The 14,729-nt window shown below is 35.5% G+C and overlaps 4 protein-coding genes across 4 annotated transcripts; 3 read left to right on the top strand and 1 right to left on the bottom strand.

The window, feature by feature from the left end:
* Positions 1-8,896: 8,896 nt before the first annotated feature.
* LOC143587739 (uncharacterized) lies at positions 8,897-9,758 on the top strand. The gene is made up of 2 exons (XM_077068942.1): positions 8,897-8,940; positions 8,990-9,758. Exons 1-2 carry the CDS (start codon positions 8,897-8,899, stop codon positions 9,756-9,758), a joined length of 813 nt encoding a protein of 270 aa, XP_076925057.1.
* Positions 9,759-9,760: 2 nt separating this feature from the next.
* LOC143587738 (uncharacterized) lies at positions 9,761-10,168 on the top strand. Its single transcript, XM_077068941.1, has one exon. It carries the CDS (start codon positions 9,761-9,763, stop codon positions 10,166-10,168), a length of 408 nt encoding a protein of 135 aa, XP_076925056.1.
* A 66-nt stretch (positions 10,169-10,234) lies between these two features.
* LOC143587737 (uncharacterized) lies at positions 10,235-10,813 on the top strand. Its single transcript, XM_077068940.1, has one exon. It carries the CDS (start codon positions 10,235-10,237, stop codon positions 10,811-10,813), a length of 579 nt encoding a protein of 192 aa, XP_076925055.1.
* Positions 10,814-12,754: 1,941 nt separating this feature from the next.
* LOC143587745 (UDP-glycosyltransferase 85A8-like) lies at positions 12,755-14,704 on the bottom strand. Its single transcript, XM_077068947.1, has 2 exons — positions 14,118-14,704; positions 12,755-13,309 (listed from the first exon to the last, which is right to left on the bottom strand). The coding sequence occupies exons 1-2, from the start codon at positions 14,691-14,693 to the stop codon at positions 12,959-12,961; spliced, it is 927 nt and encodes a 308-aa protein (XP_076925062.1). The 5' UTR covers positions 14,694-14,704; the 3' UTR covers positions 12,755-12,958.
* Positions 14,705-14,729: the final 25 nt, after the last annotated feature.

Genomic DNA, 14,729 nt, shown 5'->3' with positions numbered 1-14,729 from the left:
TTGAAGACACTGGAATCTCAAGGAAATGTTATGTTATTTAAAAGACAATGTTTTATGATTAAATGATTTGAATGCTCATTGAGACAAGATTTGTTGGTTATGTAATATATTGGTTTGAAGTTTTATATTCCGCGTAAAGTTTTAATTAACTCTGATATTTAGAACTGTGTTTACAAGTACATCCAACGTTAAAGTGAGGCATCGGGAACATGGCCTTACATTTATTATAATGTGAATCGGTTTGACATGAATGCTTATTTGTTTGGTACATGCACTTGAATGAAAATGATTGATCAGTATGGTTGAATGTGTATGTTGTGTGCTATTATGTATGCTTGTTTGAATCAAGCACGTGGATATTAAAGGCCTAAACTAGTAACACGCGTTTGACACGTGCATTAAAAATTTTATGCGTTAATGGTGTATTGTTACTTGAATTAAACACAGATTATATGTTACATGTAAGTCATGCATATGCGTAAGGTATAAACAATAGACATGTATATGATGTTCGACAATGTATGTAAAACATATAATGCATAAGTGTGACACAAACATATAATGCTGGACGAGGATTTTAGAATATGGGGTACGCTTGATGTTTAAAAATGTAGATAAACCTCAAAGAGTTGTGTATATATGTAACACGACACGCTTGTAAATATAAAAATATAACAGTTTGTATGAAGTATATAAACACATACACAAAACTAGGACTACACACATGTAACATGTGTATCAAACTGAGTGGCACATGCGCACTGCAGTGTGACCATGTATCTATCAAAACAATGCGTAAACGATATATATCACACCGGTAATACACCATATGACACTAGAGTTTGCATATGTATGTAGCGCACATACGTAATGTTAAAAACACAAGGATAACGCTCAAATACACACATGTATTACATTCATCTAGGTTTCAATAGTTGGCGTATCAATATTAATAACAATGTTTCGAAGGTATAATATGCAACACACGTGTAATACGCATTTACCGAGTATATGTAATAATGTAATGCGTATACGCAATGTAAAATGTACGAAATCAGGTGGAAGAAATGCGGGCCGATCGTATTACATAATGGTCAACAACATGATCAGACGGTGACCCATTTACAGTGGCATCAAGTGCAGCATCATCGGCTTCTTTCACAATATAGACCTTCTCGCAGTTGCTGATTCAAGATCGGCTACCTTGCTCTATTTTAATTAAGTAGGAACTGGAGATATATTGACCTGATTTCAACAGGCTGCCTTGCTACCATAAGATCCAACATGAAGCCTACTAGTGCCAAAAAAACATAATTAGTATAACAATAGTAAAATTATAGCTGGTAAAGACATCGTTCAAGTAAATGTGAAAATAAACATGACAGTAGTTAATTAGATCATTTGCCTATCTAACCTCTTCATCATAACATATAAAGAACATCATTTAATTGATTTTCACGTATACACAAACCAGATCGTTTCCTGGTTGTTGATGAAAACCAGGATCAGAACCAGACTTGTTTCTAATACATATTATTTTACATGGTTTTTTGTAAACCAGGTTCACAGGTCTAACCCGATAACTGAACATCCCTAGTTAATGTAATGCATACTCCATTATATTACATATATGTAGTACATAAAACATTATATTACGTATATGTATTACATGTAGCAAGATGTCACTCGTTTTTCAAGACACGCATATTGCAATAGGTTTATGGTATAAGTGTCATAATTTGACATTAAGTCTGCAAATGTCTCGCATATGTCAGGATATTTCTTTTTTATTTATTGCAAATATGTAATACTAATAGTAATACACATATGCAATACTTAAAACTCGGTATTAGACATACATAATACCATGTTTACATATATATATATAACAATATAATTATGCATATCATGGTATTTCTTTTTTCTATTATTATTACTTGTATGTAACGCTAACAGTATTGCACATATGCTACACTAAAAGTATTACACATATGCAATACTTTGTATGACACATTATTACCATGTTTTAATACTCATTTATATCCTAATAATCTATTAACTTATGACTAATAAATTAAACTATCAAATCAACACATAAAGCAAACCAATTATATTTATTTCTGATAGTAATAGCCTTTTTTACATAGAATCAGCTAATTCTAGCCATTTTTTACCTAGAATGTATTTAATCTATAATCATCAAATTCTGAACTTACAGTATAATTATTGATTGTAAAACGTCAGATAAAGAAATATATAATCAATTTAACAGAGAAACAATGAAAATTAGTAGAAACACTCATGAATAAGGAAGATATGCCTTCAATTGTCATGTTCAATGGTTGAAATCAAAGTTGGAGACACGATTAATGGTTGTATATGCGTAATTACGTGCAAATAGAAGATCGATATTCAATGATTTAGGGTTCTTAATCATTAAGATGTGTTGATTCACAATTTGTAGGTGTTAGGGAAAGTCCATCTCACGGAAGAAGGTCGTACAAGTAAACCCGATTTATTAAAACAAAATGGAAAACCAATTTACAATTATAACACTTAGTTTTCTCCCAAAATAGGAGTTCTCTCTTGATCCTTCCCCTATACATACATACATACATACATACATACATAAATAGAAAATTGGTTTAAAAAGAAAAATCATAGTTTCCTAGAAAGAATAAAAATGCTTTAAATAACACACACTATGTAAACATAGCACTATAGCCCACTATAGATCAAAACAATCAACTACTTTGATCCAAATACCCATATCTATTCCTAGGATTCTTAGAAAACCATGTATTCTAATAGTAACCCTAACATACACTCACACACATGTAATTATGAATATTAGGGTGCCTGGGGCGTAACATGCTATGCCCGGTTTACCTAAACTTGACAACCAATCAGTAATATCCACCTCATTAATTCGTAACGACTAAATTCGACTGAGTGGTGGTGTACCCAAATCGACTGAGTGAGGGCGGAATCTTGCAATGTTCCAACAGCAAACTTGACCCTGCTGGCTGGTGGACAGTTACACATCTCAAAAGCTAACTCTGCCTTCTCGGCCCAACGCAGGAAACCTATGGCTCCCTCAGTTCCGTCAAATAAATTAGGCTTGCAGTCTAGGTAATTCTTGAAAGTACAGACTCCGGCTTGACCTCTGGCTTGATTCTGAACGTGCGCAGCTAGAGCTGCCACCGCATGGTCATTCAGTAGGGTTTGGAGTTCTGATGTGGTTAGGTTAATGTTACCGCGACCATTACCAGCGTTTCTTCCAGACATCTAGGTATTATCATCCTGAGATGTCGTCGCCTTAGGACACCTCTGAGTGTGCCTGCTCCTCAGTATCTTCCTCGGGTTATTCTGCATCCGGGACAATCTGCGCCCCTAGTGTGTCGCATCGGGCTAGAGCTGTCATTGTAAGGGCTCTTGCACTAAAAATTTGGTCACGCAAATCTATCATCTCTGCTTGCATTTTGTTCATTATCTCCATTTGCTGAACATAAGCATCCTGAACTTACTTCATGGCTTCGGTCAGGAAGGAAATTCTCTCTCGGACATCGATTCCATTCTCTTTCAATTCTCTCACGTTTGCTCTAGTCGAGTGCATAATGTCAACCTCACGCTCTAAACAAGAAACGAGGACTGCGAAAGCGCGTTCCATCGAGAGTGTCAGGGGTGGTAGCGTTTTGAAGGATGTAGGACAGCCCGGGAGAGGTAGTGGGGGAACATGCTCACGGTAAACAAGCCGCTCGATCAAACTCGGGTACCAACTCCAGTTATCGTTGGCCTCGTACGCGAGTCCAGATGGGTAGTGTCTCCTCGGTGCAGGAGCTGCTAGTGTCGGGACTACTCGAGGTGGTGATGAGTCGGGGAGCTGCGGTTCCTTACCAGGGACGTGGGACGTCGGATCGGATAATGATGATGGCGTTGACATCCATACAGGATAAGTCGTGTATGCGCGCGTATGAGTGAATGAGGTAAAGAGATAAAGATAACGAATGACTAAATAAAATATACATGCAGTGCGTAGGAATTATAACTAATGGGTCATTGCGGTTATAGTCTAGTATGCATGCAAATTCTAGTTCGCTATAACCAATGGCTCTGATACCAATCTGTCACACCCTCAAAATCCACTAACGGAGTTTTACCGTCAGAGGGTGTGAACTAACAGGATCGGAATCATTAGTTATAATCAAACACCATAAATAAAGTTTTCAAACCACGAAAACATTTAAGTTTAAATAAGTGCGGAAGCGTAAAATCATAAACCAAGTGTTGCGTCACGCAGGACGACTTAAAACCCAATTAATAACGGTTTAAAAACAAGTTTGCAAAAACGATAGAGTTCAATGTAATGCGTGTTCGTATACCGCGCGCCCGCCTTGGCTACCTGAGAATAACATACTAAAAGTGTCAACACGGGGTTGGTGAGTTCACAAGTTTATATAAATAAAGCGTTTGCGTTTGTGTTTACGTTTTGCGTTTGCGTTTGCGTTACCAGATAATGTTATGTCAATTATATATCGATAGGTAGCTAGCCTATACAACAAGTATTACTAAGTGTTCGACACCGAAGCTTACTGTTTATCAATTGCCTTGCCACCATGTCAACCACGACCATGGTAATGTGTTAGCCAAGATTACACCCACTCGACCTCCAGTCGAGTTTAGCGTTGGGTGGGGTTTGTCAAACCCAGTAGTACTACTCAACAGTGACTCGCTATTATCAAATATTAAACGGTTCGATGTTATGAAGGACTTTAGTTGGTTCGTTTGCCACTTAGCATTTACAAGTGATATATAACTAAATAACAAAATCTAAAGCGTTTTGGAGTATGTATTCTCCCCCAAGTAAAAGCGTTTAAAAGAGTAAAAGGGGAACGTGAAACTCACTGTTTGCGAAGATAACCAAAAAGATCCGAGAAAAGGTGCGCGTCACAGAAAATCCTCACTTAGTGTTCTAGAAACAAACACGAGATTTTCTAAGTATTTAAACTACGAGTGAGTCCCTAGACTCGACACATACAACTTATGCCTGAGATGCGTTTCGTGTTTCGTTTGTGAAATAAGCGCGACTCGACAAACACGTTGGTGATACGTTACATGTGTGAACAACTACTTAAGTGTCAAGTATTAACATTTTACATTACTAGCAATTATCCCCCACAAGGGCAATTTGGTTAAAAACATGGCAATTATCTAACAACAAGTACGTTTCATGTATTTTCACATGTTCAGCAGCTAGTTTTATCAAGACAGATTTCTACTTGAAAGATTACTCTATTCAATAGATCACAATATATCAATTAATTCACCAAAAATCGTCACAAAAGCACACATGTGTTAGGTTTCCAGAACTATTTTTATTGTATTTTTATTCCACATAGTTTACTCACAAAGACCAAAACATTACAGTAAACTCACAGCAGTCAAAATCATGCGCAATAGAATGATATTTGTTATTCCCGTTAAATGAAATATCCAATTAATGCAAGACCAATTGGTTTAGGTTCCTAACTCAATGTATTTTCTTCCAGAAGTGTAACCAACCCATTTTGTCTTGTAGTTTATGAGATATCTTAGTCGCAAAACAGCCTAACAGCAGGTCTCCCAAATCAGCATTGCACAACAGTTTTGTAAAATGATAAAAACAGACTTTTATACGTCCAAAAATTACAAAATCGGACTTTTCAGAAACTAGACTAGACCTAGTATACTGTAGAATCAACAATCGCATCAAAACATAACATTAACATCGAGTTACAGTCGTCCAAACACGAATTCAATAATCTGTCCAGCATCAGTTTTCATTAAAACTCAACAAAGTAATAACTTTTGCACTAATAATCATGCATGTAATCCTAATTCATCAACAAACAACATATATAGCACTTAGGGTTTACAATTACAGGTTTAATCATGCAATTAATTGATGGAATGGATTAGATAAGGTGTTTGTTTTACCTAGTTAGCTTCTTAATCCTTCGATCAAGCTTGAAACCGACTTGTATACATGTGTGTGTGTGCCTTGTGGCTCAGTCGACGAGAGAGGAGAGGGGAGGGGGCTGCCGTCGGGTGAGGGGAGAGGGAGAGTGGAGGGGATTAGGGTTTATGATATTAACTTGTTTATATATTTATTAATTAACCTACATGTTACAACTTGCACCCTCAACTTTTAGTTTAGTTTAATTCTAGCATAACTAGTCAATTACATCCATAATATGATGTTATACATACAAGCACAAACTTACACATATAAACGTAACATAATTATACCAAGTACTTATTTATAATATTCATCGTTTGTTCACCAACGGTTTGAGTCGACTCGTGTGTGTTTCGGTGAAATTCCGAAAGACTACTTGTGTAGTGATTGTCAAGCGTCATTTAAAACCCTAGTTTAAATGTAATGAGATGTGCGTTATAGATCAAGTGATATTAAGTTTGAATTGACGGAGTTTGGATTAACGGAGTTAACCTGAAATTGACGAGTGTCACAGTTGTCAATTCCGGGCGTTGAGGTGGTTAGTCTAGGAAAATTCGGTAGGTCTCCGTTATGTTTGTTACGGTACCGGAACTATAACAAAAAAAAAAGAAAATGAATGCAAACTTGTTATTCGTTCATTTACATTGCATTCGTTACGTTACCATAACTAAAACAAAATGCGGTGAGTCTACGCGAATTCGGTTGGTTTCCGCCCGTTTGTTACTGTACCAAGACTTAAAAAATTGGCATTCCGCCAGTTTAAATTATATTCATACCGATACCGACAGTAAAAAACAAAAAATAAAAATAAAATGCTGTCAACCACTAAGGTGTCGCCAAATGACCCAATGACGGCACTTACGCCACCAAAGTTCTAATTTATATATATTAGTAATATATTAAAAAATAAACAATTTATATAATTAATGATTTGGTTATGAAGTATTAATATGAACTAAGATGGAGCCCGCGTGATACACATGTGGTTAAAAATAGAAAAAAAAAATTAATAATATACATAATTACATACCTAATGGATTCATATGAAATAAATAATTTTCTAAAATACATAGATTAGTAAGAATATTTTGTATTTGTATTTTAAAAGAAATCAAAATGGAAATTGTGGATATATTCCAATTATGAAAAAGAGAAGGTTAACATCAATTAATCATAGTTGAGTTGGTAAGCCGTGAATATTTTAAAATCAATGTAATGAGTTTGATTCCTCCCAATAATATATTTTTCATTTTATCATTCATTAAATGAAAATTGTTAAGATAGAAACTTGTACACTTGACAGCCTACGTAAAGGGTCTAGTTAAATGACTTGTATAACACATTCAACAATTTATATTATACACTATAGTCTTTAGGATGTAAGACTTCAATGCGAATAACTCCTAGTTTCATAATGAACATGCCAAACACTAACATACATGCCAAACACTAACATACCCTTTACGTAGGCTGTCAATGAACATAACACATAAGCGTTACATAATAAGTTCTAGCTTTCATAATGAACGAGGAGCTTGTCCTGACGTAAGCGTTACATAGAAGTCAGCTAAAGCTAAGTGAGTTCTAGCTTTCATAATGAACATAACACATAAGCGTTACCCATTAGATAACACATCACGTCACAGGAAAACCCACACTACTTTACCTGCTAGTACAAGTGTACATTCTGGCCAATATCAAACTCGTACTACAAAAGTACCTAACACATAGTATGACTATACAATACACATAAAACAGCATGTATATAATGGACTAGTTTACTTACACTTGGTCTCTATAGCTGATCTCTGAAAATTTACACAAATAACTAAAAGTATAAAAGAAACTATGTCCTCGAAAGGACCCATGACTCGTCCATGTGAAGACATCCTGCTCGTTCACTAGGAACATGCTATCACTCATCCCCGACAGGGGCGGACCTACATAGTAGCCGTCGGGGTCCCGGGACACCAATGTTTTTTAAAATTTATTTAGAAGCGATATAGAAAATTTTTGAAGGACCCCATATAAATTAACACTTGGACCCCATATCAATATTACCATTCTAGTCTGGTGGAAACCCCCTTCCAATACCACACGAATGACCCGAGTTCGAGCCTTGCTCTTTCCCGTTTTTTTATGTATTTCGTTTTTTCTAAATTTACTTTATATTAGTTTTAGTTTTGACTTTTTGCCCATGGGTTTTAACATATCCCAACTCATCAGACGTAAAGCTCCACCACACCCTCCACACACATCTCAACCCCACTGCTTATCCCTAACTCACGCCTCTCTCAGTTTTTCCGGCCAGCCTCCGCCCATATCCGCCAGCCTCCGCCTCACTCTAGCCACCGTTCACCCCTCTTTGGTCTTATAAGTCTTTGTTTCCTCTGATTTTGTCTCATACTAAAGGTAATTTTAGGGATAATTAGTTGATTGATTTTATATATAATTATACATTTATACTCATGTTGGTTATTGTATGTTATATATTGTTGTTAGATTGTGACTTAGTTTTCTTAAAAATTTGAATTTTAGGGTTAATTATGCAAGAATCATTGAAAAGAAAGTTTGAGCCCTCGTCTTCTTCAAGTAATACATCTAAGAAAATTGATTTGGAAGACCTTCCATGGGATCCCTCCGAATGGAAACCGATTTCATCTTATCATGTTAACCAAAGAGATGAAATTAGACGTGCATATTTGAGTAAAGGTGCTTGTCAACCGCAAGGTCATGATTATCCAAAACGAGATATTGGTGGTAAACTAAGAAGTTTTAATCCTGAATGGTTTGCTAGCTTCAAATATTGGTTAGAGAAAAGTGTAAAGGCGGATAAAGTTTTCTGCTTGGTTTGTTACTTGTTCAAGGATAATGGTCAAAAAGATGCATTTGTGACCGATGGATTTTGTGGTTAGAACAAACGAGAGAGATTGGTTGGTCATGTGGGTAAGCCGAATAGTTACCACAACAGAGCACTTAAAAAATGTGAAGACTTGCTTCGACCAAAACAATCTATAGGTTTTGCCTTTCAAAAGAAAAGAAAAAAAATAGTGACGAGTATAGAATCCGATTAAGCACCTCGGTTATTCTTGCTAAAGCTTTTTTGAATGGTGCAATAGCTTTCCGTGGTCATGATGAGTCTGAAACTTCAATTTATAAAGGACATTTCTTGGAGTTTTTAAGATTATTGGGTGAATTAAACGAGTCCATTGGTAAAGTTATATTAGGAAATGCTCCGGGGAATAATCAAATGACGTCTCCCAAAATTCAGAAAGACATATGTAATTGTTTTACACAAGAAGTTTTAAAAAGGATTATTGAAGAACTAGGTGATGATGTGTTTTCTATATTAGTTGATGAGTCTCAGGATATATCTACAAAGGAACAAATGGCTGTCGTTTTGAGATATGTTGACAAATATGGAGTTGTTATAGAACGATTCATTGGCCATGTTCATGTCATGGAAACATCTGCGGCTTGTCTGAAATCGGCTATTGACGAATTATTTTCACAATATAATTTGAGTTTGGCAAGGGTTAGAGGTCAAGGGTATGATGGTGCTAGCAATATGGCTGGTGAGTTTAATGGTTTGAAAGCTTTAGTTTTGAATGATAATTCTTCGGCGTATTATATACATTGTTTTGCTCACCAGCTTCAACTAGTTATTGTGGCCCTTGCGAACAAACATGATGACATTTTTTTCTTTTTTGATAAGGTATCAACTTTTCAAATGTGGTTTGTTTATCTTGCAAACGAATAGATATGATTCGAGAAAGTCAACGAGAGAAATTAAAAGAAGCGATAGGTCATGAAGAAGTTGAAACCGGGAGTGGTTTAAATCAAGAATTGTCTCTTGCAAGATCTGGGGATACGCGTTGGAGCTCTCATCACAAGACACTTGTGCGTTTGGTTCAATTATATCCATCTATTATTGAAGTGCTTGAGTATATTCGAAATTCCAGTTACACTAATGCTCACCAAAGACAAGCAAGTGGAATTTGGACATACATGAAGGCTTATGATTTTGCATATTATTTACATTTGATGAAGCACGTTTTGGGTATTACTAATTTGTTGTCTCAAGCTCTTCAACGAAAGGATCAAGATATAGTGAATGCAATTCAAATGGTCAACGCAACGAAGCAACAACTACAAACGTTTAGACTTTAAGGGTTTGCTCCACTTTTGAAAGATGTGGCATCTTTTTGTGAAAAAAATGAGATTGAAATTATTAACATGGAAGATGAATACGTTGACCCAAAATATAAAAGAAAAAAGACTTGCATCACCAATCGTTATTATTATGAGGTTGAAAATTTCAACACGGTATTAGATATGCAAATACAAGAGCTTGGCAACCGTTTTAATGAGGTAACCACTGAATTACTTACGTGCATCGGTAGTTTGAGCCCGAACAATAATTTTCATGCATTTAATGCCCAAGAGATATTAAGGTTGGCCGAGTTGTATCCGCGTGATTTTAGTTATGAAGAAAGAGAGAATCTTATGATTGAGTTAGACAACTATATTATTAATTTGAAAGGAGATGAAATGTTTGCCGACATGAATGGTGTATCTAATCTTGCACAAAAAATGGTGGAAACAAATAAACATTTGGGATATCCATTGGTCTATCGTTTATTAAAGTTAACGCTAGTTTTACCGGTTGCAACGGCAAGTGTTGAGAGGTGTTTTTCATCAATGAAACACGTGAAGACGGATTTACGTAATCGGATGGGTGATGATTATATGAACGATGCTTGCATTTGTTATATCGAAAGGGAGATTCTTCCAACGTTACGGTTGAAGAGGTAATGGTTCGTTTTCAAAACATGAAAAGTCGTAGAGAACAACTTTAAGAATTTGTAATGTTTTTTTTATCGTTTTGAATGATATCGTATTTTTTTTTTATTATGATATTGTTTTTTTATTATGTTTCTCGTCTCGACTCTTGAACCGACCCGAAAAGTTTGAAAACCGACAAAAATAGGACCCCATTGTCAAAAAATCCTGAGTCCGCCACTGGTCCCCGACTCCCCGTCAGGACAAGCTCCTCGTTCATAAGGAACATGCTATCACTCGTCCCCTTCTGTACATGCTACTCGTCCACAACGGACATGCTACTCTTCCACAACGGACATGCTACTCATGCACAATAACATCATATATACCTTACTTAACATAGCATAAGATATTAGAGCTAGCACGGTTCGATTCGGTTTGATTTTTAGTCGAAACTGAAACCGAAGTCATCAGTTTTTTTAATATAAAAATCGTTTGGTTTTCGGTTTTTAAGTTATTTTTTATTTCGGTTCGGTTATATTCAGTTTTTTTTTTCAGTTATGTGTAGACATTACAATTTTTTTTAAATATGAAGATGATGATTTTAAGTTTGTAAAAGCATATTAGAGTACCAAAATACATTGAATACAAAAAACAAAAAGAGACGCATGTTACTTGTAACTATACATATACAAAGCCGCTAGAGTAGTAGAGTTTAAAATTTAAAAATGTTCTTAATCAAAAAACACTAAAAGTTAGTCCTAATCTTTATTTATCATCTTGTTGATCTTCAAAATCTTCATCACTAGCAATTGGTTCGGTTTGGCTTTTTTCGGTTTTTGAAAGATGGTTCGCAACCCGAAAATTCGGTTTTTCAAAAAAGCATTAAAGTAACCGTCAGTTAATGTCTTGGCTCAGTTTTTTCGCTTTGGTTTTTTCAGTTAATTAGGTTTTGGTTCGGTTAATTCATTTTTCTGCTCACCCCTGTAACATATAACTATACAACTCGAATATATATATATTCGGACATAATATATAAATATTCACATATATACTGCCACCTGTACAACGGTATGAATGCCTGCCCTAAAACTTTTAAAAGAGAGGGGACTAGAAACTCACTTGATTTGTTTCACCCTGTTGACTTTCATGTCAATCCTTCTTTGAATACTAAACCTTCCAACTGCTGTGAAACAATTAACCGTTTACATTAACCAAGCAAACTAGAACTAACCGAACCCAATCTCATATCTGTGCTAGCGTCGTAAATAGTGTCGCCGGCATTTTCTCTTTGACTAGTATCGCAAGAATTGTTGCCCACCTTCTGTTGGGTTATATTATCGTATTAACTCTAACAAGGACATTAGTTAATGTCTCTATTTTCCTGATTGTGACATTAGTTAATTTCGCATCATGCCTAACTCTGACACTATCAAATGAATTCTCTTAGTTCCGCACTTGTTGGGGACATTGTAATGTCACAATTTATGCCTTAGTGTTGTTTTTGAAAGATATAATGTCACGGTATGAAGATCAAGTGTCGTGGTATGAAGATAGGCCTCAAAAGATTCCTTTCCTGAACCAAAGTTCCAACTTTTCACTTCCAAATCTCTTTTTTAATAATCCAAATTACTAGTTCTATGATTTATATCCACAAACACTTGTAAAATATACGATTTTTAGATGAACCCCTTTAACTTTTCATAAAAACCCAAAACCAAAACCTGAAACGAAGAGTTTAGGATCCATACTGACATGGATCTTTTCACAAAACGAATTCGGAAACGCCCCCTTTCAGCCTTTAACTCAATTTGATCCGAGGCTTGAACGAAGAGGATGATTCTTGCCTTTATTCTCTCTATGATGTCTCTCTCTAGAATGGAGAAGATAATAACTACTGGATATTTTCCATGAGGGTTTATATACATAATTAACTAGTATTAATGACATAATTAATGGCCCATACCTTTCTAAAATAAACACTTTGAGCACAAACTATATAATACCCACTTTTATTTTATAGGCTCAAATCTTTACGGGTTTTTGGGGTATTACAAATATGAAATATTAATATGTATCACAGGTGCAATTAAAATTGATACAGTGACAGTGCAAGAATTAAACCAACGGCAATAGAATGTTTACCACAAGTAGAAAATTTAGATATAAAAGTTGACTTCACTTTTTTAATAAAATATCTGTAACTAATTTGTTAAAGTTGCAATAAGACGATCCACCAATAGTGACTGCTTCTTTGGCTTTCTTCTTCAAGTCCAAAGCCTTGGCTTTCATTTGCTTCCCTTTCACCCCATCTATCATCTCTCTCACTTGAGCCTCCACTTTCTCTCTCTTTACATTAGTATCAATTTCCATCCCGATCCCCCATTCCACACAACTATATCGACAATTAGTTTGTTGTTCGGCGAAAAACGGCCAACAAAGGACTGGAACACCACTGCTAATACTCTCAAGTGTCGAGTTCCATCCACTATGTGTTAAGAATACTCCAATTGCAGGGTGCTTCAAAACCTTCAATTATTTATAGATCCATTGGTAGACACCAATATTAAATATATATGTCATGTGTGTCACATACCTTTATTGTTTTCAAAAAATTAAACTTGTCGTTTATATTAAATTTTTTTTTGTATTTTAATAATTCAAAGTATCATATCAGTGACGGATTTACTTGAAGCTCAGCATGGTGTAGCCGTGTATTTTCTTCCAAGCCTAACTCTAAGCCCCAATTCTATAATATTTTACATTTGATTTATACACGATTTCGTTGGCACGTTTTTCTATTTTGTTTATAACTGTTATTGTGAGATAAATCGCTTGAAAATAAAGTATAAATCTATGATGATTATGCTACTTGAATTGCTCTTGGCCATGACAACAAAATTGAAAGTTAGGATTCTCATTGGTCAAAGTGTAAGTATAGTTTATTGGTTTTTTTGAATGACCTATATGTCCTTTGTAATTAGCGTTTGTAACTTTTATTGCTCGTGTATTATTGTATAAACAATTGTATTTTTGTATTAGTAGTTGAGTGATTGAAAGTAAAATCAATAATCTTATAGATTTGATACTCCAAGAAAAAAGGAAAAAAAGAAAAAGAAATTACAATATGTTGCTATCATGACATCTAATTTTCTTGAGCTGCCCTTTTCATATTTTTGGTTGCATCCTAGCATGAATATATAGGAAACATGGTACGTTGTCATTGTTTGTTGTATTGTTCATCCTAATTTGACTAAAATGAGTGGCAATAATTCAAAAACAGTTGATCTTTTCTCTATTTTGTTTCTATATTGATTCGTAGATATTACGAGTTTACCTGTTCTTGAGGACACCAACTAACAATCATGCCTCTCCCTTTAGTCTCAACTAGGAACTCCGGTGGCATCACCCCCTCATTACCGCCCACAATGTCAGGACGAGTTATCCATAAGAAATCCTTCTTGCTATTCGCGAGTCCCCATCCAAACTCCATTAGTTGTTCCTTTGTCAAGACTGTGATACTCCCAAAGTTAACAAAAACAACTGAGCAAGGGTCTTTTGTATCAAGCCAATGGATGCAACTCACATCTTCTTTCCAAAGATTTGACCCAACCTGTTTGACCTGTTCATCTTGTAGATGTTGTTCCATCATATGAAGCGGGCCCACGGTGAAAATTCGTGGGAACGATGAATTTAAAACATTAACGCTCTCTTGTTCCAAGGCATCAAATGTGTTTAGCACGAGAGCCAAGCCTCTAGGTAGAGCCTCACACTCGTTGATGAAATAATTGAGCATGATGTCGTTTATGTCTGTGGTTCGAATGAAGCTCGGGAAATCTCTTAATCGGATGTTGTTCATCCCAGGAATCCAATCTATGGTTGTTTCTAAATACCCATTGGTTACATAACTCATATCTGAAACATTTTAGTACGTTGATTAGTAAAAGTA

This window comes from Bidens hawaiensis, unplaced genomic scaffold, assembly GCF_021521415.1.
Source record: "Bidens hawaiensis isolate Kalapana, Puna unplaced genomic scaffold, B.hawaiensis_p1.1 tig00035856_1, whole genome shotgun sequence".
In the NCBI taxonomy this organism is placed as follows: Eukaryota; Viridiplantae; Streptophyta; class Magnoliopsida; order Asterales; family Asteraceae; genus Bidens; species Bidens hawaiensis.
The sequence above is the reverse complement of the archived record's forward strand: the minus strand, read 5'-3'. Positions and strand labels throughout refer to the sequence as shown.